We start from the raw sequence: 27,416 nt of genomic DNA, 5'->3' as shown, positions 1-27,416 counted from the left end.
AGGGCCACCCATAACGTACGTACGTGTGTGTGTGTGTGTGTGTGTGTGTGTGTGCACAGATAATTAAAATATGCCTCACCCTGATAGTATTCTAGCCACATGGAACAGGAATGTACAGTGGGCCCTCCTTATCTGTGGGATCAGTATCCCGCAGATGTAGAGCCCACAGCTGGAGGACCTCAGAGGACCTCCCAAATAAGACTGGAAGGCACTTCTGGTTTGGGCTGGCAACTTGCAGTCGTGTCTGGAGGAGTTGCAGTGAGGCTTCCTGGTCACAACTGGTGCTTCTGGTTTGCTGGCATGCACTGGAAGTGCCTTCCAGTTGTACCTGGGAGGCTTTTGAGGAGGCCAGGAGGCCACATGCTACCTCTGGAGTGCTGGGCACAGCCCCCAGATAAGTAATGGTGATGCCATGTGCCCTGTGCAGATTTTATTATCTGTGGAATCAGTAATCCTTGGAGGGTCCTGAAATGGATTTCCCTCAGATACCAAAGGCCCACTGTACTTGAAACGTAGTAAACTGGCTCAAAGGGACTTCCAGCCAGGAAGATGCATTACATGTTGACTTGTACCACTTGCCTCATACTGGTTGCATCTTTTCATTGCAGTAGCACATTCAGTGCATGAATTGCTGATTCAGAAATCTGTAGGATGGAGTGCCCATTTTTAACATGTATTGTACTTATTTTACAATGCTGCATAAGTAAGTATGATTCAATGGTTAATTCTGAGTATTTTATGAATTTTCTTGTAGTTTGTTGCAGAATACAGCGGACAAGACAATTATTTACAGCGGATAGGCCAAGATGGCCTACATAATATGGAAAAAGAATCAACAGCTAACTACATCTTTCAGACAATTCGGAGCTGTAATCGTAGCTTGGAATCTGAAGATGGAGAAGACAATTTTATTGACTATGAAGATGGTAATTCCAGAAGAAACTCCTTGAAAGACAGAAACCGCTATCAGTAAGGTTTTAATTATGTTTTTTGAGAAGAAAGTATTAAAGTTTCAAAATTACAAAACAAACATCAAAGAAATCTATAGTATTCTTTTTATATAAAATAAATGGAAAGCACACACCAAGTAATACAGTCAAAATAACAATATTTCCAAAGGAACATTCTGATTAAATTGCTTGTTTTACTATTTTAAGCATATTTCAGAGAGCCACATAATTTCTGTACTAGTTAACATTTTCCTCTCACAACACCTTGGTAAATGTGTGAGTTTTACCACATGCATTGTTCCAAATCCTCTTTAAGCACTCTTCTAGGGACCCTCTATACCAGTGATTTTCAACCTTTTTCATCTCATGGCACACTGGCAAGGCACTAAAATGGTCAAGCACAACATCAGTTTTTTGACAATTGACAAGGCACACTGTACTGCCAGTCGGGGGCTCACATCCTCCAATGGCCCTACTAAGAACATAAGAACATAAGAACAGCCCCACTGGATCAGGCCATAGGCCCATCTAGTCCAGCTTCCTGTATCTCACAGCGGCCCACCAAATGCCCCAGGGAGCACACCAGATAACAAGAGACCTCATCCTGGTGCTCTCCCCTACATCTGGCATTCTGACTTAACCCATTCCTAAAATCAGGAGGTTGCGCATACACATCATGGCTTGTACCCCATAATGGATTTTTCCTCCAGAAACTCGTCCAATCCCCTTTTAAAGGCGTCTAGGCTAGATGCCAGCACCACATCCTGTGGCAAGGAGTTCCACAGACCGACCACGCGCTGAGTAAAGAAATATTTTCTTTTGTCTGTCCTAACCCGCCCAACACTCAATTTTAGTGGATGTCCCCTGGTTCTGGTATTATATGAGAGTGTAAAGAGCATCTCCCTATCCACTCTGTCCATCCCCTGCATAATTTTGTATGTCTCAATCATGTCCCCCCTCAAGCGTCTCTTTTCTAGGCTGAAGAGGCCCAAACGCCGTAGCCTTTCCTCATAAGGAAGGTACCCCAGCCCCGTAATCATCTTAGTCGCTCTCTTTTGCACCTTTTCCATTTCCACTATGTCTTTTTTGAGATGCGGCGACCAGAACTGGACACAATACTCCAGGTGTGGCCTTACCATAGATTTGTACAACGGCATTATAATACTAACCGTTTTGTTCTCAATACCCTTCCTAATGATCCCAAGCATAGAATTGGCCTTCTTCACTGCCGCCGCACATTGGGTTGACACTTTCATCGACCTGTCCACCACCACCCCAAGATCTCTCTCCTGATCTGTCACAGACAGCTCAGAACCCATCAGCCTATATCTAAAGTTTTGATTTTTTGCCCCAATGTGCATGACTTTACACTTACTGACATTGAAGCGCATCTGCCATTTTGCTGCCCATTCTGCCAGTCTGGAGAGATCCTTCTGGAGCTCCTCACAATCACTTCTGGTCTTTACCACTCGGAAAAGTTTGGTGTCGTCTGCAAACTTAGCCACTTCACTGCTCAACCCTGTCTCCAGGTCATTTATGAAGAGGTTGAAAAGCACCGGTCCCAGGACAGATCATTGGGGCACACCGCTTTTCACCTCTCTCCATTGTGAAAATTGCCCATTGACACCCACTCTCTGCTTCCTGGCCTCCAACCAGTTCTCAATCCACGAGAGGACCTGTCCTCTAATTCCCTGACTGTGGAGTTTTTTCAGTAGCCTTTGGTGAGGGACCGTGTCAAATGCCTTCTGAAAGTCCAGATATATAATGTCCACGGGTTCTCCCGCATCCACATGCCTGTTGACCTTTTCAAAGAATTCTATAAGGTTTGTGAGGCAAGACTTACCCTTACAGAAGCCATGCTGACTCTCCCTCAGCAAGGCCTGTTCGCCTATGTGTTTTGAGATCCTATCTTTGATGAGGCATTCCACCATCTTACCCGGTATGGATGTTAGGCTGACCGGCCTATAGTTTCCCGGGTCCCCCCTCTTTCCCTTTTTAAAAATAGGCGTGACATTTACTATCCTCCAATCTTCTGGCACCGTGGCCGTTTTGAGGGACAAGTTGCATACCTTAGTCAAGAGATCTGCAACTTCATTCTTCAATTCCTTAATAACCCTTGGGTGGATGCCATCAGGGCCCGGTGACTTATTGATCTTTAATTTATCAATGAGGTCTGAAACATCTTCTCTTTTAACCTCTATCTGACTTAACTCCTCGGTTAGGAGGGGCCGTTCGGGCAGCGGTATCTGCCCGAGGTCTTCTGCCGTGAAGACAGATGCAAAGAACTCATTTAATTTCTCTGCCATCTCTAAGTCTCCTTTTATCTCCCCTTTCCCTCCCTCACCATGTAGAGGGCCAACTGCTTCTCTGGCGGGTTTCCTGCTTCTAACATATTTGAAGAAGCTTTTATTATTCCCCTTAATGTTGCTGGCCATGCGTTCCTCATAGTCTCGCTTGGCCTCCCCTATCACCTTCTTACATTTCTTTTGCCACAGTTTATGTTCCTTTTTATTCTCTTCATTAGGGCAAGACTTCCATTTACGGAAGGAAGCTTCCTTGCCCTTCACAGCCTCTCTAACTTGGCTGGTTAGCCATGCGGGCACTCTCCTGGATTTAGTGGAACCCTTCTTTCTTTGCGGTATACACCTCTGCTGGGCCTCTATTACTGTTGTTTTAAGCAGCCTCCATGCACTCTGGAGAGACTGGACTCTTTTTACCCTCCCTTTCAACCTACTTCTAACCAGCCTCCTCATCTGAGGGAAGTCCGCCCGTCGGAAGTCAAGGGTTTTTGTTAGAGATTTGTTACTAATAAATGACTCTCTCCCAAATTTCCACGGCACACCTGGGGCTAATATCTGTGACAAAAGTATTTTGATTTTGTGTGCTGCCAGCAATTATCTGATGCTTCACTGTTAAATTTGATTATTGTAACGTGAGTAAAATGCCATTTATGTAATGCTTTGTAGTGATTTTCTTTTCAACTTGTAGACATGTAAACAAAAGAGTGGCCCGTATTTTATCTTGTATCTCTTTCATATAATTGTGCACTGCTTAGTAATAAGGTTCATTCCTAACCTTAATAATAAGATTCAATTAGTTAAAGTTCAATTACAATTAAGGTTAAAATTTAATGGTAAAATTATATTATTTTTGTTATATTATTGTATAATAATATAACAACAATAATAATTGTTATATTATTGTATATATTTGTTATATTATATTAATTATATTATTTTTGTAAAGTTTTGTTTTGGCTGCATCCACAATACTATTATAGCAAGAGAGCTCATGGAAGCAGACATTTGCATTCCCTATTTCACCTCAGAGCCCCTTGAACAGCCTTATGTTCTCCCTCCTGCAGGCCCTAGTAGATAGTCTGGTAGCCTCCATGCCTGTAGCCTCCATGCCCCATACCATCCTTTTTCTGTGGATCATCCACTCTCAGGAGCAGCTTTTTTGAGTTTTACTGGAGTCTGCATTAGAAGAGAGGGAAACCCTGTGAGATTTCTTCCGCTCACAGTCCTTTGCATGTGTTTTCTGTATTTTAATGTACAGCTCTACAAGAATTATTAATGGTGAGAACATATAACTTGAATGCAAGTTTCTGTTTTGCTGGATTGCTTCCAGTTCCAGACTCTTTCTCAGAGCTATGCATGGAATCATGGCACTCAGATGCTTGGAATCTTTCTCGTTAAGTTTTATGTTCCCTCATGATGTAATTACTTCCAGGCAAAGCCTTTTCATCTTGTGCATGAAATTTTTAGAAACCTACAGATACAACTCGGACTTGATCAGTGATGCCAGGAATAGCACCATGGCATCTCTGTTGATCTTAGCTCAGAACATTATATCCTGTTGGGGCAGCATTCTTACCCAGTCAAAATAAAGGTTATTTATTATTGTTCTTAATCCCACTACTTTTAAGGGCATGTTATCTGAGGTTCATAAATTATCTTAGGAAATCTTATCAGAGCTAATAAACACTTTGAAAATTCACAGTAGATCAACCCAATAATTCAGCACAGGTGTTTTTTTTAATTATGATACATAAGAAAGCTCATGTTCTCTGACCTCAGATCTCCCATTTCTTTTTATGCAGTGAGAAAACCAGTGGAGTGTCATTTACTTAAATACAAGTTATGTAAGGATTATAGAATAATACAAGTTATGTAAGAATAATAGAAAGTTCAAGACCTCTTATAGTATTTATCTTAGGATTTTTAAGAAGGTGAGAAACAGTGTTTTGTATAATTTGAAAGTGGAAAGAAGGCTTATGTGGTAATCAAGAACATTTATGAAAGGCAATTAGCATGAGCAGTCTTTGTTGTATGATGCCAGATTTATACTTGCAGAAGAATTACTATCTTGGTTTGTGGCTCTTCATAGAGGATACTCACAGCTGTGAGCTGCTGGATTGCATTTTGGACCTGGTCTGGGAAGAATTGGCTCAAGGTCTTGTTTATCTGTGAAGCACAATAGGTGGGCAAGTCACAGTGGACCAATTTCCTATGTGGAGCTCTGACATTATCATCATACACTTCTTCTGTTTGCAGAGGGAGCTTCCAATAGTGAAGGCACTAGTCAGAATGCCACCCATTAAAAAATAAATACTAGTACTCCTTGATTTGCATAGTCTTGTTTTACCTGTTTTTGAAATAGCACAATTGAAAAATTAATACCACAACTGCAATTCGTTTGGGCTCATTTTTCAAATAATACGGTTTAGTGCTAGGAGTGGCCTTTTTGTATGCAGCATTAACTGCAAGAATGAGTCTTCTTTCCTCCAAGCTTTGAACCATCTCACGTTCCTTGAATCCTGGAGGAACTTCACTCATTTCTCTGAACTCTGATTGCAGTGCCATATCTCTCTGCCTCTTGTTAGTTTTTTCCACAGATTCATCTAGCAGGCAGGCAGGAATGAATTCTGCCTGCCTGGAATGCCTTGAAACAGACAGGCAGAGTCCATTCCAGGCAGAAGAAGTCCATTCCTGCCTGCCTGCCTGCCAGCTATGGGGGAAAAAAAAACTCCTAGAAAGAGAATGGCACGGTGGCGAAGCTAGCCCCAGCAGCCAGAGATCCCAAGTCAGGTTCCTCCAAGTAGGAGTGTGGGAGGTTTCACAGCCTTGTTGAGAGGCCAGGGGAAGGAGGAACTGGGAATTGGAGACCCATTCTTGGGGTTTAAGAACTATGCACCCCAAAAGGTCCTCCCCAGCACCAAATCGGATTGCCTGAGCTATGAACAATCAACATCGGCAGCCTTGTCCCCAGTAGCCTCTATCCGTAATTGCCATTCATTAAAGTGAGTGCTAATGGATCATTCCCTATCCCATGCCGATTCCATTATTCTCTATGGGAAAACTTCTCTTCATTTGTGTGTTTTGATATATGTGGAATTTTTCAGGAACCTCACCCCTGCATAAATCGAGAAATGCTTGTATTTATATCCTGCCTTTTCCCCTCCTAATAGGGAGGTGCTCAAAGCAGTTAGCAGCATATTAAAAGCAATGAAATAACTTAGAATTAAACTCCAACTATACATCACAACAATGGCAAGCGGCACCAACCAAAATTTCCCACAGTAGTAATAACTAATATAACTTAACAGAAACAGCAAAGCAAGCCAATAACATTCAGTGACAAAAATTAGGCCCCCTCAAATGGAACAAAATGAAAAGTCTTCAGCCATCACTGGAAGAGTGGCAAGGATGAAGACAATCTCATGTCCTTGGGATGAGGAGTTTCATAGATATGGGGTAACACTGTGGAAAAGGACTTCTTGATCATTATCATCTTATGCACTTCTGTCAGTGATGGAACCCCTCTCAGTTGACTTGAAGGAGGGAGCACTTCCATATGGATTAGCCCTACCCCTGTACCAGAAGTGGTATTCTGGTTCCAAGCCATTTAGTGCTTTTAAGGTCAGAACCAGCACCTTGAATTGTATCCCAAAACATACCAGCAACCAATACAGTTAATAAAGCGGAGACATAATATAGTGTTCTGCTTAACATTTGTGAAGTGAAATTCTGCACTAGCTTAAGTTTCTTCAATGGTGCTCCAATGTAGTAATTCAAACACAGTGTAATGCACGGGCAGACATGGTTAGGTCTAACTGATCCAAGAAAGCTCAGTGGTTGCACCAAGCTAAACTGGGCAAAGAATCTCAGTCTGAGACATTCATGTTCAGAGGTGGGGCAAGGTGCTCCTAAACTATGAACCCGCTCCTTCAAGTGGAGCGTAACCCTCGACAGAACAGGTTGACAATTCATAACTTGTTTTGGAAGTCTCCTAACCACAATAGCACCACTGTCTAGTCTGGATTGCCCATGTCAAGCCCATTCTCGACTCCTGAAAAAGATTTGGGACCTCCACAGCCTGTCTAGCATTAAATAGTATAGGTAGAGCTGGATGTCACCTTCATATGCAATGTAACAGGTAGTTTGACCTGTTGATTTTTGATACCTGTTTTACATGACATATTTTACATGCCCACTTGACAAGGTGGAAAGAAGAGAAGTTGACAAGAAACATTTCTGTGCTGTAATTTTTCTACCAGCCCAATCCTAAATCTTACTAGTAAGACTGTATTAATATCCAATAAATGCCTATTTGCGTACAAATAACTAGCTTCATTTTCTAAATGTGTTTATTCCCTTAATATGTACATGAACTAAATTTTGCTTCCTGACCAAATAGTTTCTAATAGAATTATTGTCATCTGGCATAAGTTCTTTCTGGGCAGCTAAGCAACATCTGACGTCAAGAGAGTCTGACTTCCTTTGCTGCCCTTTCATATCACCTCTTGACACTGAAAAAGCCTTTAGATGGACTTTTTATATCATTATTTTAAAAACTTGTCACTATAAGAAATAACTTATTCTTGTCACTATAAGAAATAACTTACTCTTAACTCAAATTTATGGCTTACCTTGAATATATCTTCGTTCAGATACTAAATTGGCAAATGTTTTGATTAAAACAAAAATAGAAAAGCCAGTTTTCATTCACACATTTTTGAGAAATGCACCATTTTCCAGTTACGTAGCCCCGTAAATCAATCGCTGCTTGTACACTGGAGTTTGTTTGCTCCATGAAAGTATTATTTGTAAACTGCCTATATATAACACTGTTCAATAATGACATTTTTACAAGAATGGAAGTAGTTTTTCTTTATAGGTTTTTGGGTGCTGAATACGAGAATAATACTAAAAATCCTCTATTACCTACAGTTCCAGATTAATTTGTCCATTTATATTTTGTATAGATATCACATATTTCAATGGGATGTCCCAACTGGGTGATCTGGTTCCAAATGCTTCTTCGATATGATCACGTGATTCATAAAGCAAAGACACGTGATCCAACTCACCTGGCCGGAATTTAACCATGCTGGCCATGCGGACTTATGAGTGTTGCTATTATAACATCCCATTGAAATGTATGTGAAAGAGAAATGGTTGATTTACTCGGAGATTTGAGCTAGGAGAGTATTTTAACTGTGATTTTCGTGTTCAGTGACCAAAAATCTATAAAGAACGGCTAACTTCGTTTTTTGTAGAAAAAAAAGAAAAAAAGAATATTTGTTGAACAGTATAATTCTTCACTGACATTAATAACTTTTACAGTAAAGTCTTTAAGAACTTTTATACTATAAGTGAACAGTTCCATTGACATGTTCGTATATCATGCTTCTGTAAGTCTAAATGTACTTTCCTTCATTTCTGATCAGTGCTTTTGGTCAGACAACTACACAGGAAGCAGTTCTTATAGCTTTAGCACTTGGAAGTAATGCCTCTACAAATTTGAAAGGTTTAGTCATAATTCTTGCAGATAAGGTGCAACAGGCAAGGCCGTTGAATTCTGATGAAGCTTGTACAGGGAGCCTCCCGTATCTACAGCTCCCATATCTTTCAGTTTCAGTTGTGGATACAGGCCCCCCACGTACCATCTGGAGCTGAGCCCTGCAGAGGCTGTGTGGATGCACCCGTGACCTCTGCAGGGCTCAGAATGGCTGTTTAGACCAAAAAAAGTCACTTCCATTTTTATTTTTTTTTGGCAAAACCAGAAGTGATGTCTGGTTTTAAAAGGCATTATAAGAGCTTTAAAAGGCATTATAAGAGCTAAGGAAGCTGTAAAACCAGAAATGACATTTTTTTAACCTAAACTGCCATTCTGAGCCCCATAGAAGCCGCGGGTGGACGTGCACAGCTCTGCGGAGCTCAAAAGAGCGTCTGGAGGGTTGAGGGTGCATTCCATGTATCTGCGGTTTCCTGTATCTGTAGGGGGCTCAGGAATGGAACCCCCACGGATATGGGGGCATTCCTGTATTAGCTTGTGATCACTGGAGTAGTTTGTTCTTTTTGAAGTCACCCTGAACAACTTACCATGTGTGTGAACAGATTCAATCCTGAATCATTCAGTCTCAAAAACAGCCTGATAAGATACCCTGCACAGTAATGTGTACTAATTGAGAACTTAAGGTGACTTTGTTTCCATGCAGGCTTATCATTGGAGATCTGTCAGATTCAGAAAGTGACATATTTGAGCAATCCAAGGAATGGATTGCACAGGCAACTGAAGACCAGCAGCAGCAGCAGCAGCAGCAGCAAGCTTTTAGTCATGGAATAGAACTCATTCCCTGGTATGTGCTGTCAATCAGAGCCGATGTCCATCAGTTCATGCTGCAAGGGGCAACTGTCATACGTTATGACCAGGAGACACACTTTTCAGCACGTTGTTTCCTTCAGCTTCAGCCTGACAACAGTACGTTGACTTGGATGAAACCCACCACTGCTTCTTCTGCAAATTCTAAAACAAAGCTGAGCATGCAAGGTAGCACTGCGGAACTTAGCAAATTTCCTTTTGTTTTCAATACTGGATCAAATGCACTTGTGGAAGGTTACTTAGACCTGTTTTCGGCAAAAGCTGTGTATATGGGGCATTCTGGCATTGATATGCATGCTGTGTGCATTCAAAATAAACTTTGCAATATGACCCTAGAAGAGAATGGTGTAACACTATTGTATGGACTTCAAACTACTGAAAATAAGTTGTTGCACTTTGTGGCTCCAAAATATACTGCCAAAATGCTATTTGATGGATTGCTGGAACTAATGAATGCTGTACGAAAGATGAAGAAATTCCCTGATCAGAGGTTGCAGTGGTTGCGGAAACAGTACGTGAGCCTCTACCAGGTAACGTGAAATATGATTCTCATTCCCCAACAAGCAGAATGTGTGTCCTATTATCCCATAGAACCATTGAGGCTATCCCTTTTTGTCTCCCAATGCCTCATGCTTTTCTCTGCTGCTCCTGATAGATCCTGGAGCCTTGGTCCAGGCTATCCTGTTTTCTCATAATAACGTATGTGCACATAATAGAAAGAAAACGACATTTCATATTAAATAGTCTTACTCATTTCGATAACATTGATTACTTTTATTAGGAGGATGGCAGGTTTGAAGGCCCAACCTTGGCTCAAGCTGTTGAATTGTTTGGAGGGCGGCGCTGGACTGCAAGAAATACAAACCCAGGAAATTTGACCAAAAGTGTAGAAAAACCAGGTGTGCAGAGAAACAACACTCTGGGAATCAACACAGCTAAAAAAAAGAAGAAAGTTCTCATAAGGGTAGGGTATTTAATACTTAATATCATTGTATTGCTAATTTAAGTTTATTTATAGTCCACTCCTACCTACACAATATGCTGGCAGATCATGCATTCCACCATAGCTCTAGCTACACCAACAGTCTGTGGCCTGCTACCAGTGGCACAGCAGCTGGGAAGCCCTACACTGGCAGCAGCAGACTACAGACTGGCCTCCGACATAAAGAGGTTGGCAGCAAGGGTTGATTGGGTTGAGGGGGCAGAACAGAGCAGATCTTGGCAGCTGTGGCATCTGTGGGATCCAGAGCTCCCTTATCATATGGTTACACAACTTTTCAGCTTTTTGCTCATGGCCTACAGCAAGCCGAACCAACCTAAGGGGTTCCGGAAATGTACATTTTCTGTGTTTACTCAGGGCCAAACTAGACATAGGAAAGACTGTATATACATTTTTTAAATAAATAAGTAAATAATGTTTGAGATTCATGAAAAAGATCTTTTAATAATAACAATAACAATAATATAATCAGTAGTAATTGATAACAGTTGCTGCAGGATCTTTTGTTTTGGATCATAATTACAATACTGGAAAAGGAATTTTTTTACCTATCCCCCCATCTTTTCCTGATGAAAATTACCCACTTGAAACAGCCATCTATCCTGCATATAGGAAAACATGTATATCTCATGGATGTCTGAAAAGCAGAATGCAGAGTGCCCACTCCTATCCATGCACACCCCACTGATGCAGCCGCACCATAAAGACTATTGCTGCATCCTGCAGGAGGAATGGGACAGATACTTTTGTAGGTCTCCTCTCGGTAAGCAAACAAGTGTTCCCTTACACAGAGATGTGTGGCACGGGGATCTACTCAGATCTGCACCAGTGAAATGGCGGTTGCAAGTCTGCATGAACCCGAGCTCCCAGAAAGGGGGTTAGGATTTGGGGGCTGCCACTACAGCTGTACCTGCCTCCTTCCCGAACCTGCTCTGCCCATCTCCTGCCCCGTCACCTTCGCATTCCACCCTCTTCCTGCCCCCATTGCCACCTCATCTGCCCTCCCCCCCCCACCCTGTTCCCCTCCTTCACCATCCTTTCTGCCTTGGTGGGTCTTTGTCGGTCCACTGGTGTACATCGGAAGACTCTGGCCTACCCGCAAGCAGTCCTGCAGTGTGCTACTCTGTGCACTGCTGGAGCACCTTTTGTGACTTCTTTACAGCAGTCCATTCTGGTGGAACACTTGTTCTGTCAACCCAGCTCTGTCAGCCCAGTAGAATTGGGCTGTGAATGAATGAATGAATGAATGATACTTTTGTTACCTGTTACCTCCAATCAAATAGTACCTTGAGGGAAGAATGACTTTTTTAATTCAGGGAAAATAGAACTGTTGGGGAGGGCGGGGTTTGAGAATTTGTTCCCTATGCCACAATTAGAATTTTGCTTTTTCTTCCACTTACTCTGCATCTGCTCTTAAATTTTAAAAAACAGAAAACCAACAACTACAGAAGTTCACAGTTCTCCCATACCATGTCTATTTTGACCCTCAAAAGAAAACCTATTACTAATTCCTTTCTTTGTGCTGCTTGCCTTCTGCTTGGCTCACAAAACTAATAATGACTTTTTTGTATCAGTCAATGCAAGTGTTATAGCTTTGGCATGTTTAGAAAGTGGATGGTGGTTAAAATATGTATTATTATTTCTAAGTTTTATTATCAAGTTCTCTTTTTTAAGGGTGAAAGTGGAGAAGGTACTGATGATGAGATGGCAACTCGAAAAGCTAGACCTTATAAGGAAAATCGGAGTAGAAGTGGTTCTGACCCTCAAGACATTGATGAGCAAGAAGAAGCAGGTACTATCTTCATTTATTTTGGCAAAGGGTCAAATTAATCCTTTGGATGTTTGCAAGCAGTTTGAATGAAAACAGTGGAGAAAACAATGGAGAGTTTTCTCTTCCATTTTTGTGTAATTGAGTTTCTCGAGCTGTTCTCCTTGTTTAGGATTGACTTGCTGGGCAGCGTTTGGAAGAATGTTGTGCAGTACAACACAAAGAGTTTTGACAATTCTCAGATCAAATATCAGAAACCTTTATTGGCATCATAGACAACAAATAAAACGTGTGAACAATGAAAAGCCAATAAAATTACTTTAAAATATCACACATCTTTTGATTCATACGAAGCTCTCCAAAACGCACACGAATCCCCTGTATACAATTTCTCAACAATCATGGCTTTTATATATTGTAAAGATCATGCAAATGTTTGCACGTTTGACAATTCTGATGTGCACACAGAGACTCTTTGTGCCTTTTAAAATCCTGACTGAATGATGATGCTTCACCTTACAAAGATGGTTCACTTGTTATGAGGTTGAATAGTTTATATCCAATTACAGTTTCTTTGTCATAAAAAGCTAGTACAGATAAGAGACTGAGCTGAGCTGTTCTGGTTTGAATTGTGTCTGTGCTATAAACTCACTTGGAGCCCAATCCAGTGGTACCACCAGCGCTGGGTGTTGCAAACGTGCCGTAAAGCATTTTGCTGCACCCGGTAAGGAGGGCACACTGGCATTGGTCCTCAGAACCATGAGGACATTGCACAGGAGCCACCAATGGTAAGTAGCACTGCTGGGTGGTAGTGCGGCTTTTCAGGGTGATGTGGTGGTGTTCAGGAGCAGGGGTAGGGCAAAACAGGGGAGGGATCAGCCCAGGATGTCATGATTGGAAGTGACATAATCACGCAAGACCATTTTTAACAATCCAAGGCCACAATCCTACCTGCACTTACCCAGGAGTAAGTCCCATTAACTATCATTGTTAAAAGCATATACAGAGTAGCCTGTTAAAAGTACAATTCTGTAGCATTTCCCCAAATGCAATCACATACCATAGTAGCATCAAGTCTAATATATTAAAAATAAAATATTGAAATGAATGGGGACCCACCTGAAATTGGCTTAAGTCCCACCTTGTGGGTTCCAACCCACAGTTTGAGAAACACTATGTTATGTTAATGAACATTAGATAAAGATTAACATTGAAATAACAGATCCTTTTTCCTTTGAATAGAGCAGATGTTCTCAAACTGTGGGTCGCAACCCACTTGGTGGGTCATGGCCCGATTTTGGGTGAGTCGCAAAAAGCTGGGTGATGCCATCTTGGATTCTGGCAGTGGATGCTGCCATTTTCCAAGCCTGCATCAGTCGTGTATGGGAGAAGCTTCTCTCCCTTGGGGTCTAAAAGAGTGGCATGTACAGGTGCAAAGGAGTGAGGCAGCACCTGTTCCATTTCTCCAGTGAGCATGGCTGTGTTGGCAGAGCAGAGCAGAGCCTGTCTCTTGAATTTCAGGTGGGAGTTTGAAGCTGCCCCTTCCCCCCCTTGCCTCGGATGGGCTCCTTTGGAAAGCTTCTGGGATGGAGAATTCAGGGCTCAGAAAAGGATCCTCCTCCCATGAAGGATTCAGTTGGTGAAAGTTTTGATGTGCAGCAAATACAGAAACTAAAGCGCTGAGACACCCAGGAGAGGGAGGGGTGGCGGAACTGGACTGAGCATGTGGGTGATCAGAGGGCTAGGAGAGATGGGGTGGGAGGAACTGGGGTGAGTGGACTTACCATGTGGGTGATCTGTAGGGCTAGGTGAGATGGAAGACTCCCATCTTGTAAGTGTGCAGACAAGTCTGGTTTTGCTGGATCTGTAGGAGGCTTCAGGGTAGTTAGTTTGCAAGGTGCCATGAACAATGATGGCCATATTCAGAATATATCAATGCCATGCTCAACACAAGCCGGAAGCAAGGACACCCTTCGCACACACCTCATTACAAGAAGCATATTGAATTTTATAGGTGGAATGCTTGGTAGCAATGGTAGCTTGGGACAGAGAATTGGAAAAGCTTCTGTGCTGGAATGTTTTCTCTTGTCATTTGAAGTTTATGAGTTCCTAGGTGAGAACCTGGAAGTGATGTCCCTTGCTGCTTAATGACATCACTTCCAGCATTGGCATCACAGCGATGTCACTTCCTGCTTGATGACATCACTTCCGGGCATGGCATCACTTCCAGGTTAATGACATCACTTCCGGTGGGTCCCGGACAGATTGTCGTAATGAAAAGTGGGTCCCGGTCTAAAACACCCAAGAACCACTGGAATAGAGTGTTAATCTGTGCTAACGGCAAACTGCTAGTTAATATGATACCATATATGCTCCAAGTTGAGAAATTTAGGTCTGGAAATTGATCCTAAAAACATGGGTTGACTAATATACAAGTGCATATGGTAAATCTGGTCACAAACTTCCTCTTAGAGCAAGTCCAAGTTTAAATTAAAAAAGGGAGGCAAGAGAGGCAGAGAGAGGCTCTGACAGAGAGCGAGTGAGAGCCATCATACAGGCACCCCCCTGCGTTTTCTGAGCTGCATAGAATGTGTTTGCAGCAACTTGGTTAGGTTGAATGGAGGGTATCTACATAGAATCTTCCATTCCATTGCAGTAGCATCAAGCTTGGTTGCAATTACGCCAGTCTGGGTGGAAGGGAGGGAATAAGTCTGTAAACTTAAGCAGCATCAAACTTGTTTGCAGTTACATCTTCCTAGGTAAGTTGAAGAGAGAAAATAAGCCTGTATGGAATGGAACTTCCGGTGGCATAGCCCTGCTAGAGTTGCCTTCCCCCAAAGTAGCATGCTACTCTGATTCAAATTTGCTTTTATTTTTAGAACAAAATCTTCTAGTTACTGTTTCTGGTACCAACATCCTGCCTTCTAGAAGAGCACAATCTCTGACTACCTCAGTACCACCTAATGTAACACCTGGGATCTCTTTACCTGTCAGGCCAACATCTTCTCCTGTGATGTCATCTTCAATAAAAAGTCAGTCTAGGTAAGGAGAAAGCATGGTTTGACTTATTAAGAATATTTATATACTGCTTTTCAACAAAAAAATGTCTGAAAAGCAGTTTACATAGCTAAATAAATAAACGGTTTCCCATTCCAAAGCGCTTACAGTCTAAACCAGGGGTGTCCAAAGTTTTAGGCAGGAGGGCCACATCGTCTCTCTGACACTGTGTCGGGGGCCCAGGGGAAAAAAAGAATTAATTTATATTTAAAATTTGAATAAATTTACATAAGTTTACATAAATGAATATATTAAAGATGAACTTATATGAATGAATGAAGGTCTTGCAATAGCTCAAGGCCTTGCACAAAGCAAGGCTGGCCTTTCCTTTGCTGCCACTACTGCATCACAGACGTGAAACAACCAGTAGTGGAGGGAGCCCTCATCCCACAGCTCATGCGGGATGTCAAACAGTCGCCCTCATGCTCAGAGCAGTTGCGTCGGGCCAGTGTGGGCTCCAACAAATCTCCAGAGGGCCAGAGGCTCATTGGAGACTGGGGGCTCCTTGAGGGCCGCATTGAGAGGCCTCGAGGGCCGCAAGTGGCCCCAGGGCCGGGGTTTGGGCACCCCTGGTCTAAACAATCGTATTTTGGTCTGTAATTCTAAACTGTGAGATCAGTACTTAGCCCACTGCTAGTACTGGAAAAATGGAGCTTGCCGAATCTGCAACCCATTTTGATTTTTTTTACAGACTCATATATTGGCAGCTCCAAAGTTACTGACTTCTGTTATCAACAAATACTTGTATCTTAAGGCTTCATGGAGATGAGCTCCATTGTCAGAAATGCTTTCTATTCTTGAAAGTAATGTTCCACTTGTACAAGAGATTGCATGAGCAGAATGTTCCTTCTGGTAATGGAATGCAACTTCCAGTGATGGAGCAGTACTGTGTGACACCTTAAGTTACAACCCAAACTGAACTTTAACCATTGCTTTTCTGTGAGTGTGTGTGTCATTGTAATAGTTGGATTGACACCCATATGTGTGAAGACCTTGGTGTTGTGGCCATTGTTTAAACAAAATGGGAGAAGTCCAAAAGAAACTTAAATCTTATTATTTCTGAGCCTGCTGCATTGTTTTGCAACTTGCAAAGACAGGATGCTGTTTTAATTGTAGCAACATAAACATAATGGGTGGCATCCCAACTAGTGCTTTTGCTATCAGTAGCTTCCTCTGTGAGCACTTGTTGGGATCACACCCATTGCCTAGAAAGTTGAATTTGAATGTGAAAAATCAAGGTTCAGATTCCTAGTCATTCCATGAAGTCTTGAGCAAGACACTGTCTTTCAATCTACTGTATCTCATATGGTGTTATGAGGAGTAAAATGAGACAATTCCATTTATGTCCCCGTGAGCTGTTGGAGGAAGAACCATCTCCTCCCACATGAACCTGTCTGAACTTCAAAAACATCATAAGAAGCTCTCCTGCAAGGGCTTTCCACCTTCTGAAGTTAAGAAGGTGTTGTCTGGAGGTTGCACCTTCTTAATTGTGACTGTCAATATGTGGAATGCCCTCCTCAGAGGCTTATTACCTAGTGTGAAATCTCATGTCCCTTCAGTACCACGTGAAGACCTTTTTATTTGCCTAGGTCTTTAGCATGTGACTGAATCTCTTTTTAAGTGATGATTTTGTTAATTCTGTTGGATTTTATGACCAACTGAGGGCCAATCCAGAGGCACCCTTAGGCCAATGCAAGTCCCTTGCGTTGGCCCAACATCGTTGCAAAAGTGCTATAAAGCACTTTCGCACTGACATACGGGAGATAGGCTGGTGCACCGACCACCCCGAACCGACACAGGCCCCAGGGAAAGGTGAGTTGTGGCGGCCAAGCTCAGCTGGCGCAGGGGTCAGAGGGGCGGGGGAGGGCAGGGAGGAGGTGGGAGGAAGGCGTTTCGGGGTGGGTGGAGGGCGGGCAGCAAGCAGGACCATGAGCTGGCAGGTGGGGAGCGGGAGGCAGATCTTTATGCTGGATCCTAACCCTGTTCCCAGGCAGCCCAGGCTCCTGAGTTTGGCGCAGATTTGAGTAGTCCCATTGGTATGGCAGTGGCTCTCTCCAGGGTAAGGGGAAAAGTTTCCCCTTGCCCTTAGCTGAGCCTTTAGCTGCCTGAAACTTGCACTGGATACAGTGCAGGCCCGCTGGCCTGCATGTTCCAGCTCAAGTTAGGATTGAGCTGTGAAATTTATACCTTTTTGTATGTTCAACTTATATACAGCTGTGGGCCGGGCACAAATGAGTTAATGTTAATTGCCGTTATTTGATATAATGCTGGTGTAATTCTAGCAGCGGAATTCATGTTCAAGAACTGCAGGATGCAGCACATGTCCCATTGGCACAGTTATGCCGGTGCTGGAAAGTGCGTTAGGATTTGGGCCCTAGTTAAATGTTGGAACTGCATAAGAATATCAAAGTCTAGGTTTTTTTTTTCCTTTGCTTGAAAGTTCCTTTTCCCTCCCTTTTTTTGTGAGTATAGAATATTTTGGAACAATATATCAGCTTTTATTCTTAAAGTTTTACAATTATTTGAATGAAGTGGCTGCAAGTAGGATTTGGAGAGCATGAATGCTTCCCCATTGAGCAAAAGCCCTTCCAGTGTATAGAAGACTAACATATCAGGTGAAAGGCTATGCTGGATCCTGCTTTCCTAATATGCTGATTTTCTATGTACAGGGGAGTTTTCTCTTTCTGGAAGCGTTCAAATGTGAAGCCATCAAATGGCAGCCTGAATTAATACAGGCTGAATTAATATTAATTATTAATATTAATAACTTTATAGCTTACTTTCTCTTATCCAAACTGGTTTATGAAAAGGAATATATAGAATAAAAAAACACTGTCTTAAAAATACAGAATAAATACAGCATTTAAAATACAGAATCAAGTTATTCAGAACATCTGAACCCAATTCAAATTGTAGTTTTCACTTATGTCTGCTCTTTTTGATTCCTTACCTAAGCCCAGTGCAAATTACATTAGACTCCTTTTCTTTTAGCACATGGAGCGGCAGTAGCTGGCATGGAAGAGTTAAAGGAGGACTGAAGGGCTTCCAAACCTTCATGGTTTCTGATAGCAGCATGAGTTTTGTTGAATTTGTAGAACTCTTCAAATCTTTCAGGTAACATCTGTTTTACTGATTCCAAGCCTGAGTTTCTAAAAAAAACTGTGTGTTGAAAATATTTTTAAACTAGAAAATAATAATTAATAAAAATAATTCATACTTCATAGTGTTCGAAGCCGCAAGGATCTGAAAGATCTTTTTGATATATATGCTGTACCCTGTAATCGGCTGGGTTCTGATTCTGTTCCACTGTATACCTCTCTGAAGATTGACGAGAATACAAATGGACTCCAGCCTGATTTAGGTAAGATAACTATTATCATTAACAGTATTTATATACCGCTTTTCAACTATATGTTCCATTGGGTAGTGGGTTGGATATTAGCCTAGGTTTGGTACCTAGGTTTAACTGCAGTCACCGCAATGGGATAACTCTGTGGCTAATCATGTCACCGTCTTTCAAATTTATTTCTCCATCTGTAAAATGAGAGCAATTATGACCAACCTTACTGAGCGAATGTTGAGAGCAAAAATATTTAAAGTTATAACTTGCTTGGCAAACTTTACATTCTGTATAAATAATATATAATAATATAAAGAATAAAGCTACCTACTTGCATATAATTCCCACTGATATCAGTGCAGTTTAGTTATGCATGACTAAGAATGGGCTTGCCACCTGAGTTCACTGAAATGCACGTAGGGTGTAGTCTTTTGTGAAATGTACCTTGGGGGAGGGGAACTACTATGAGTTATTTTAAACAATGGGAAAAATACAGAAAAGAAACATTCAAAACTAAACAGCATTTCCAATAACATTATATTCACTACAACTTTCAAAGTTAAAATAAGCACCTTAGCTTTAGTAGAGGTGAATATTTTGTAAAGTATCTGTGTTCACATTTTTATCTTTTAGATTTATTAACTAGAAACATATCAGATCTGGGACTGTTCATCAAGAGTAGACAACAGCTATCGGACAACCAGAGACAAATATCGGATGCTATTGCTGCAGCAAGCATTGTTACTAATGGCACTGGAGTTGAGAGCATGTCTCTGGGAATATTTGGAGTGGGTATCCAGCAACTCAATGACTTCTTAGTAAATTGCCAAGGAGTACACTGCACGTATGATGAAATCCTCAGTATGATCCAGGTTTGTTTTTGGCACATATTCTTATTGCTTGACTGTTTATTTTGTTCTATAAGGCTACAATTCTATGCACGCTTTCCTGGGAATAGGCCCCACTGAACACACTGGGACTTGCTTGTGAATAGACCTGCATAGGATTGGGCTGTTAGTTTTTCTCTTTTACTCTATAGAGTTTTTATTACTCTATTTCTCTGTAAGGTGTGGTTGTTCTTTTACTTCACACCAAATGCTCAACAATTTACGTTTTCTCTGCACATTAAAATAACTTGTAAGGGTCTTCCACTTCTTATTAAAAGGAGAAGATCAGAAGAAGAATGGTCTGTTGCTTTGTGTCATGGGAGATTGGCATCTGTGCAAGAGTTCTACTGACTTTTTCCAGTGCCCAATACAAAGTGACTTGTGAGCATCACCAAATTATTTGCACTTGGAAGGGATAGAATGTAGGCTGAGAAGTTCCAAACCTTTCTCAAGTCTCTGTAACACAGAACTTGATTATATGATGAATGGTGAATTCCAAGTGAGAGGTGAACCTCTGTTCCTCCAACTTGGGCTTTTTTGGCTTTGTGTTGGACCTAGGAATATGCAGGGCAGCACCCCTCATTTTATGTCTCTTTTTCCTACTGACCTTCTGTCATCAGCTTCTCATACCACCCATGAATACAGAGCCATCTGTGTTGCATCAGTGTTCCCAACATTTGGAATTTATCTGGTAATTTGGAATTGCAGCTGACATGAAACTACAAGGACAGATTTACCCCAGTTTCCACATACAGAATGCTTATATATTTAAATCAGCACATATATGAGTTGATAATATGCTTACATTTCTTTAGGCTCAGAATATTTTATCAAAAATCCTTCTTTACGAATTTTACAAAGTCAATAAATAAATTTGGAAACAAATTTTTTTCTTATGCCTGTTTGATTTCATTTGTATGCTGATATTCTTTTACTATCTTTTGCAGAAATTTGAACCCAGCATCAACATGTGTCAGCAGGGATTAATGTCATTTGAAGGATTTGCACGGTAATTATTTCAGAATTATTTTGGTATCTATTTAACTTGTTTTGCATGTCGTTTATCAAATATTCACTATGGGTTTTAAATTTCTTGATCTCTAGGTTTTTGATGGATAAAGACAATTTTGCCTCTTTGAACAATGAATCTCAAGAGAATGTAGAAGACATGCTACTCCCATTATCATATTATTACATTTCATCTTCACATAATACATACCTCACAGGACATCAGCTTAAGGGAGAATCTTCAGTGGAGCTTTACAGTCAGGTATGCCTAGTCAGCCTGCTACTCATTTTTCAACAAACATTTATTTGTTTATTTGGAAAGTCACAGAAGCATGATCTTTTCCTCATTTCTAACCTTAATGTTCCAAGTACTTGCTTGTAAAAGCACGATGTGTGGGAAAACAGCTTTGTGCACTGTTTCACTCAGATGCTTTTTTATACTTTAAGCTTTGTTGTTGGGCAAAAAAAAAATTGCTTCATTTTAGTTGTAGCATTTAGACACTATTCAGTCTGACCTAACCTGCTAAAATTAGATTTTCCCACAGGAAAGACTAAGCTAATATGTTAGTTCATTTAAATGTCAAGGCACCGTTCAGAACAATGTAAGTTGTATTGAAAATATGAGTTTGTAGTGAAATTCTTACTCACAAGATTATTTCTTCTAGGAACATTATCCAATATTTTAGACATTGTTTCCAAGTAGTGACCCCCTCCCCATGAAAATGAGCACTGTTCTCTTGAGATCATAAGTTTTACAACTTGTGCATAGTGGAGTTACGTAATATTAGTAGTGTTTAAAGGATCATCACACTTCATGTGAGTGGAAATTTAATTCACACATCATTAATTGTGACCAATTGTTTTACCTTATGAGTCCTTTTCACACATTATGTAGAGTTTACTTTGACTCTGAGAGCCAAACTAGATGATATACCTGTGATATACCTGTGCTTGATTAGGTTCAATGTCCTCTGCAGAGGTGCAGTTAGGAGTCCCGGAGCCTGAAGCAGTGACCTTGCTTCTGGGTTCTCTGAGAAGCGACGGCTTCATCTGGCCACTGTCCCTCCTCCTTTGGAGGAGGAAGAAGGTGGTGGCCAGATTGCATCACCACCAGCTCTCAGTGTTTCATTGGTTTCCAATCAAAAGCTGTGGAAACACCAAGCATACACCAATTTTGTATGTAAATACAAAATTAAAGCACATCCTTGATACAGGGAGAAGTGTTCTCCTTCTGCAGTACAAGCACCTGAATATACAAATCCAAATGGATATACAATGAATGAGGAAAAGATCCACATGATCTTCCACTGCCACTTCTACCTTATCCACATCATTCAAAGTGGTGCATGTGTGACTCTCACCTTTATGCAACATGGGCACTTCATGGTTGTGTGGCATGGTAACTTTAGGTCTTCAGTCAGGTTCTGCTTTACAAGCACTTTTATAAACTCAGCTCTCAGCAGCTGTGGAGAATTCTTTTCCCAGATCCCTCGTGGGTGCAAAAAACCGTGGATAATCAAATCCACAAAAAAAAGGATCACTTTTAAATTGTGGTTTTAAAATTGTGTTTTTTTACCTTTGCAGAGTGTTAGGCAGTCAGTCTCCAATGATTAAAATGTCTATTTTTGGGTTGTGCTGAAGCAAGAAACTCTTTCCCTTGACCTGGGAGCGCTGAAGAATGCAACGCAGAAGTGGTTAAATGTTTCCGTGTTGCATTCCGGGGTAACAAAGGACAAAGGGAGGGGTCCGCAACCCTGCGTGACCTGGAAATAGACGTTCTGATCACTGGAGACTGCCTGCGTGCCTGCCTGCATGCCTGAAGCCCTGCAATGGTAAGAAACATACTTTTAAAAACTGTTTTAGTTTAGTTTAGGGACCATTTTTTTTAAGGTACAGTGAAGCCCTTCACAGTTGTGAACTCACAGATAAAAAGGATCAACCTGTAGACTATAAGGCTGCAGATTTACAAATCATCTGCTTGTCTGTATCAGAGCTGCTCTATCAAATTCTGAAGAATAATGACTGCCCCCCTATGTACTTGGTGAACAGTAATTTCCATTAAGTGAAAATCTCCATTTTTCCCCTTAAACTATACATGTTTGGGGAAGTGAGATGTGTGCAGCAATTTTCCACTGAGTGGTTGTATAGGAAGCTACAAGGCTGCAGTTTTGCCTCCTGTAGCTGCATATAGTAAGTACAAGCTCTGACTGGTTTGTCAGAATTTTGGAGTATCAGTATTCAACTAAGATAGCAGCTAAGTAAGGATATTGGATTTTGTGCACAGTGGTTGTAATGGAAAGTCATTTCTTGAAACAGTTACCCAAATCTGTGGTACACAGGTTAGGTCTAATAATGTGTCAGATGTTTATAGCACTTTAGAGTATTTTTTTTACTTTGTATGTCAATTTACTTAATGGCATATTCACTTAGATTTGGCGCAGTAAACTCTTAACGTAATGTTCAGTTCTACGGAAATAATGCAGTATTGAAGTAATACACTATGCACTATGTTTCAGGTTCTCTTACAAGGATGTAGGAGTGTGGAATTGGACTGTTGGGATGGTGATGATGGAATGCCTATCATTTATCATGGACATACGCTCACCACTAAGATCTCTTTTAAGGTATATAAATAGTTTTGGAATAATGTTTTGTGGTATTAATAAGTAGTTCTGGAAAGTTTCAGCTGCTGAAAAAATAATTGGGTAGCATCCAGAGTTCCTCCGGAACAAGGGTCTGTGCATCAAGACAAGAATGAGGTACTCTGGATGCTATCCATAGATTTCAAGATTGCTTGTTAGATTACTGACTTGCTTTGAAGCTTGTTGCTCAGATGTATAAACTACTGTTTGTGCCTCCATTCCTTAATGTAGGAATCCAGATCTTGCAAATAAACTTCATTTCCCCATTGCGAAGTTTTGAAGGAAAAAGTGTATTACGTACCAGTGGTTCTCAAACGGAGGTGGCACGACGCCCCAGCCAGAATGCCCTGACCTCCGCCCCTTAAGAGGCGGGGAGGGGGGAGGCAGCAATGCAAAACTGCGATTGTTATTTTGAGTGTCTCCACATGTTGGGGAGCCCTGCGGAGGCTGGTGCAGGACTCCCCCCACCCCGGGAGCCTGCTGCAGCCTCTGGTAAGTGGAAGCAAGCCCCTGCACCTCTCCAAAGTGATGTGATTCTGGTAATCGTATTGCTGCCTCCCCCCTCCCCCACAAGAACTTACAGTGGGGCTCAAACTCCCTGAAAGTTTGAGAACTGCTAACTTATACCCTTTTTTTCTGGAGCTCGTATGCTTGAAGCCAGATTTCCTTCTATAATTTGTGGGGCAAAATATCATGTGTCCTAAATGCAATAGAAAACTGATACAATTCTGGCTAATTTTTGTTATTACAGGAAGTCGTGGAAGCTATTGAGCGTAATGCCTTCATAACCTCTGACATGCCAGTCATCATATCTATTGAGAATCACTGTTCCTTACCCCAGCAACGAAAGATGGCTGACATTTTCAAAGTGGGTAACAAGAGACAATTGTACCATTCAAACAGTATTGTTTTGGAATTTCATCTAGTTTTTCATAATGTCTGACATCTTGTTCATATTTCAGAATACATTTGGCTATAAACTGGTAACAAAATTTTTATTTGAGAGTGACTTTTCGGATGACCCAATGCTCCCTTCTCCCCATCAACTAAAAAGAAAGATTCTGCTTAAAAACAAAAAACTCAAAGCGCATCAGACTCCTGTGGATATCTTAAAACAAAAGGTAAGATATTTACATGCAAAAAACAAACTTTGAGCCATAAGCTCTTTCACAGAAAAACAAAGAATAGTAACCCATTAAAAAAATTAGTGGTAGCTAGATAGAATAACGGGGATGCATTGTGGTACATAAGCAAGAAAGCAAAAGCAATAGCACTGAATAGAATACTTAGAATGCTTAGGTTTTATGCAGTCCTGAAGAGTCCCAGTTTCTATTAGTACTTCACATACTTGAGAAAACTTGAAATTTTATTACAGCATTCAGCTGTTAACTTACTTGAACATTAAGAGCCCATTCTTATCCAACTTTCCTGCATGAAGCAGCCGCAATGCAGTCCAGGGGTAAGGGCACAAACATTCTCTTACCTTGAGGAAGACTTCTTGACTGCTCCACCACCACAAAATGCAGTGCGCAACCCATTGGCATAGCACTGGAAAGTTGGAAAGGATTAAACCCTAAGTCACCAGCTGTTTTTTGCTGATTTAAAAATAATGCTTAACTGACTTTAATTAGCAAAATGCAGCAATTTTTCTGAAACTTTGGGTAACACAGCAGTAATAATTACCGCAGATACTCGCATATAAGTTGATCCCACAGATAAGTCAAGGGCAGGTTTTGAGCCAACAATCATGGAATTTTGGATAAATCATGGAATCGGATAAGTCGGGAGTTACACTTAGGGGGGTGTCTGACTGTAGTTTTGTCTGATTTCACTCGAGGCCAGATCCTGAAAAATAACCCACCACTAATTGTTACCTAAGAACTGTAATCTCTAATTTATTTAAAACATAGTAAAAGATCATAAGATACATTTTTATTATTTTTTAAATTCTGGTCTTCACCACCTTTTTGTAAGCGCTATCAGAGTAAGTGCACTGTAAACAACATACCAGTAAAACAGTGGTTCCCAACCTGGTATTCATGTACTCCCAGGGACACTCAACAGGACTTTAGGGGTACTTGAAAAAGAATGGAATAATGGCAGAAAAAGGCAGGTCATGCTCCAGAATGCCTTGCAAGACAGGAATGCCTTGCAAGGACCAGGAAGGGAGGTAGCTAGTTGGCTGTGAAAGCCCCACCAATAGCTAGTTTTTGGTCATCAATTCATGTATGAACCAGTGATTGAAAACCAGCACAGTAAAAAAGCTGAAACATAATATGAAAAGTGATCAATCACCCAGAATTTCTCAGCACAGTTCTGGTGCAAAACAGTGCAAAGGCAGAGTCTTCTGTTCTTCAAACAGATAAAAAGAGAAAACACTGTGATAAATACATGAAGTCTGGGCTTTCATATAGAGGAGATGAGGGCTTGTGTTATTAATTACAAACATTTTGCTAATATGAAGGGTACAATTTATGTAAATGGGCTGCCAAGGGATAGGCAAGTGAAAAAGGTTGGGAACCACTGCAGGAGAACCAGAAATCAAATCCACCTTTAAGGTGTCTAGTGTGTTAAGCCAGAAGCTCTACGTACGACATACAACCCATAACATAACTGGGAGTGTGCAATTCAATTCACAGCAGAGAGATGCAGCTGCATATATTTGCAACCCTTTTTAGAAGTAGACCCACTGCTTTCCATGGGTGTTATTCTTAAGTAAGGGTGCATTGAATTGTAGCCTGCTTCAAATGGAAAGGAGGATTCCCATCCTGGTGTTTCAAAAAACAGACCTGCTTTGCAAGCATTTGCCAAGCAGAGCCAGGCTGCAGCAGAAGGAGAATAAAAGGTTAACCAATTGCTTCTAAGGAGCTATGCTTGCCTGCTGCTTGAGAAACTTGTCGCTTGTCTGCTCTTGAGAAAAGAAACTGTTCAGAGTTGAAAGGCTTTGCCCTCTTATTGACCTGGAGATAAGGCAAAGTGATAATTTGAGCTTGATTACTTGGCAAAAATTTCACGTACTATAGGCGAGTATCTACGGTAAATTCCAAATATTCTACAGTTTTACAATAAGTTCCCTTATGGCTCAATCCTAATGGGACCTTACACTGCCAGAACTAGGAATGTAAGGTCCTTTATGGCTGTCGCAAAAGACAACATGCCAGTTTGTGCAGCCAGGCCACCCCCACAAGCAGCGACCTGGGCTGGGGCGCCTTCCTTATGAGGAAAGGCTACGGTGTTTGGGCCTCTTCAGCCTAGAAAAGAAGCGCCTGAGGGGGGACATGATTGAGACATACAAAATTATGCAGGGGATGGACAGAGTGGATAGGGAGATGCTCTTTACACTCTCACATAACACCAGAACCAGGGGACATCCGCTAAAATTGAGTGTTGGGAGAGTTAGAACAGACAAAAGAAAATATTTCTTTACTCAGCGTGTGGTTGGTCTGTGGAACTCCTTGCCACAGGATGTGGTGATGGCGTCTGGCCTGGATGCTTTTAAAAGGGGATTGGACAAGTTTCTGGAGAAAAAATCCTTTATGGGTTACAAGCCATGATGTGTATGTGCAAGCTCCTGATTTTAGAAATGGGCTATGTCAGAATGCCAATGCAAGGGAGGGCACCAGGATGCAGGTCTCTTGTTATCTGGTGTGCTCCCTGGGGCATTTGGTGGGCCGCTGTGTGATACAGGAAGCTGGACTAGATGGGCCTAAGGCCTGATCCAGTGGGGCTGTTCTTATGTTCTTATGACCCCAGCACTGGTAAGTCTGCATGTGAGTGGTAGGGGAATGGGTGGAACAGGGTGGGGAGAGGGAGGAACAGGTCAAGGCAGAGAGCAGTTCAATGCTGGACAGGGTGCAGTATTGGTGGTAGTGGCACTACCAATATCCTATCCCCTTTCTTGGCCTCAATCCAACTTCCTAGGTCCAAGGAAGTTGGGTGGCAGGGGCTAACCCCCAGGCGAAGGGTATCAAATATTCCCTTTCTCAGAGGTGACCTCCAGCCTCACTGATTGCACTGGGATTTTCTTCTAAACTGGGCTAATGTTAACATACATTCCTGGGTGACCTTGGGCCAGTCACTTTCTCTCAGCCTCACCT

General features: G+C 41.5%; 1 protein-coding gene across 1 annotated transcript in view; it reads left to right on the top strand.

Moving 5' to 3' along the window:
• PLCE1 (phospholipase C epsilon 1) overlaps positions 1-27,416 on the top strand; it is a 148,629-nt gene that overhangs the window by 92,209 nt on the left and 29,004 nt on the right. The window contains exons 6-18 of the mRNA XM_066619359.1: positions 755-969; positions 9,454-10,147; positions 10,399-10,581; positions 12,292-12,409; positions 15,265-15,427; positions 18,434-18,556; positions 18,667-18,803; positions 19,416-19,654; positions 20,617-20,678; positions 20,774-20,939; positions 23,194-23,301; positions 24,071-24,187; positions 24,282-24,440. Of these exons, the coding sequence (XP_066475456.1) occupies positions 755-969; positions 9,454-10,147; positions 10,399-10,581; positions 12,292-12,409; positions 15,265-15,427; positions 18,434-18,556; positions 18,667-18,803; positions 19,416-19,654; positions 20,617-20,678; positions 20,774-20,939; positions 23,194-23,301; positions 24,071-24,187; positions 24,282-24,440 (2,484 nt within the window). The remainder of the gene's footprint in view (positions 1-754; positions 970-9,453; positions 10,148-10,398; positions 10,582-12,291; positions 12,410-15,264; positions 15,428-18,433; positions 18,557-18,666; positions 18,804-19,415; positions 19,655-20,616; positions 20,679-20,773; positions 20,940-23,193; positions 23,302-24,070; positions 24,188-24,281; positions 24,441-27,416) is intronic.

This window comes from Tiliqua scincoides, chromosome 3, assembly GCF_035046505.1.
Source record: "Tiliqua scincoides isolate rTilSci1 chromosome 3, rTilSci1.hap2, whole genome shotgun sequence".
NCBI lineage: Eukaryota > Metazoa > Chordata > Lepidosauria > Squamata > Scincidae > Tiliqua > Tiliqua scincoides.
Note: the sequence above shows the minus strand (reverse complement) of the source record. Positions and strands in the feature narration are given on the sequence as shown.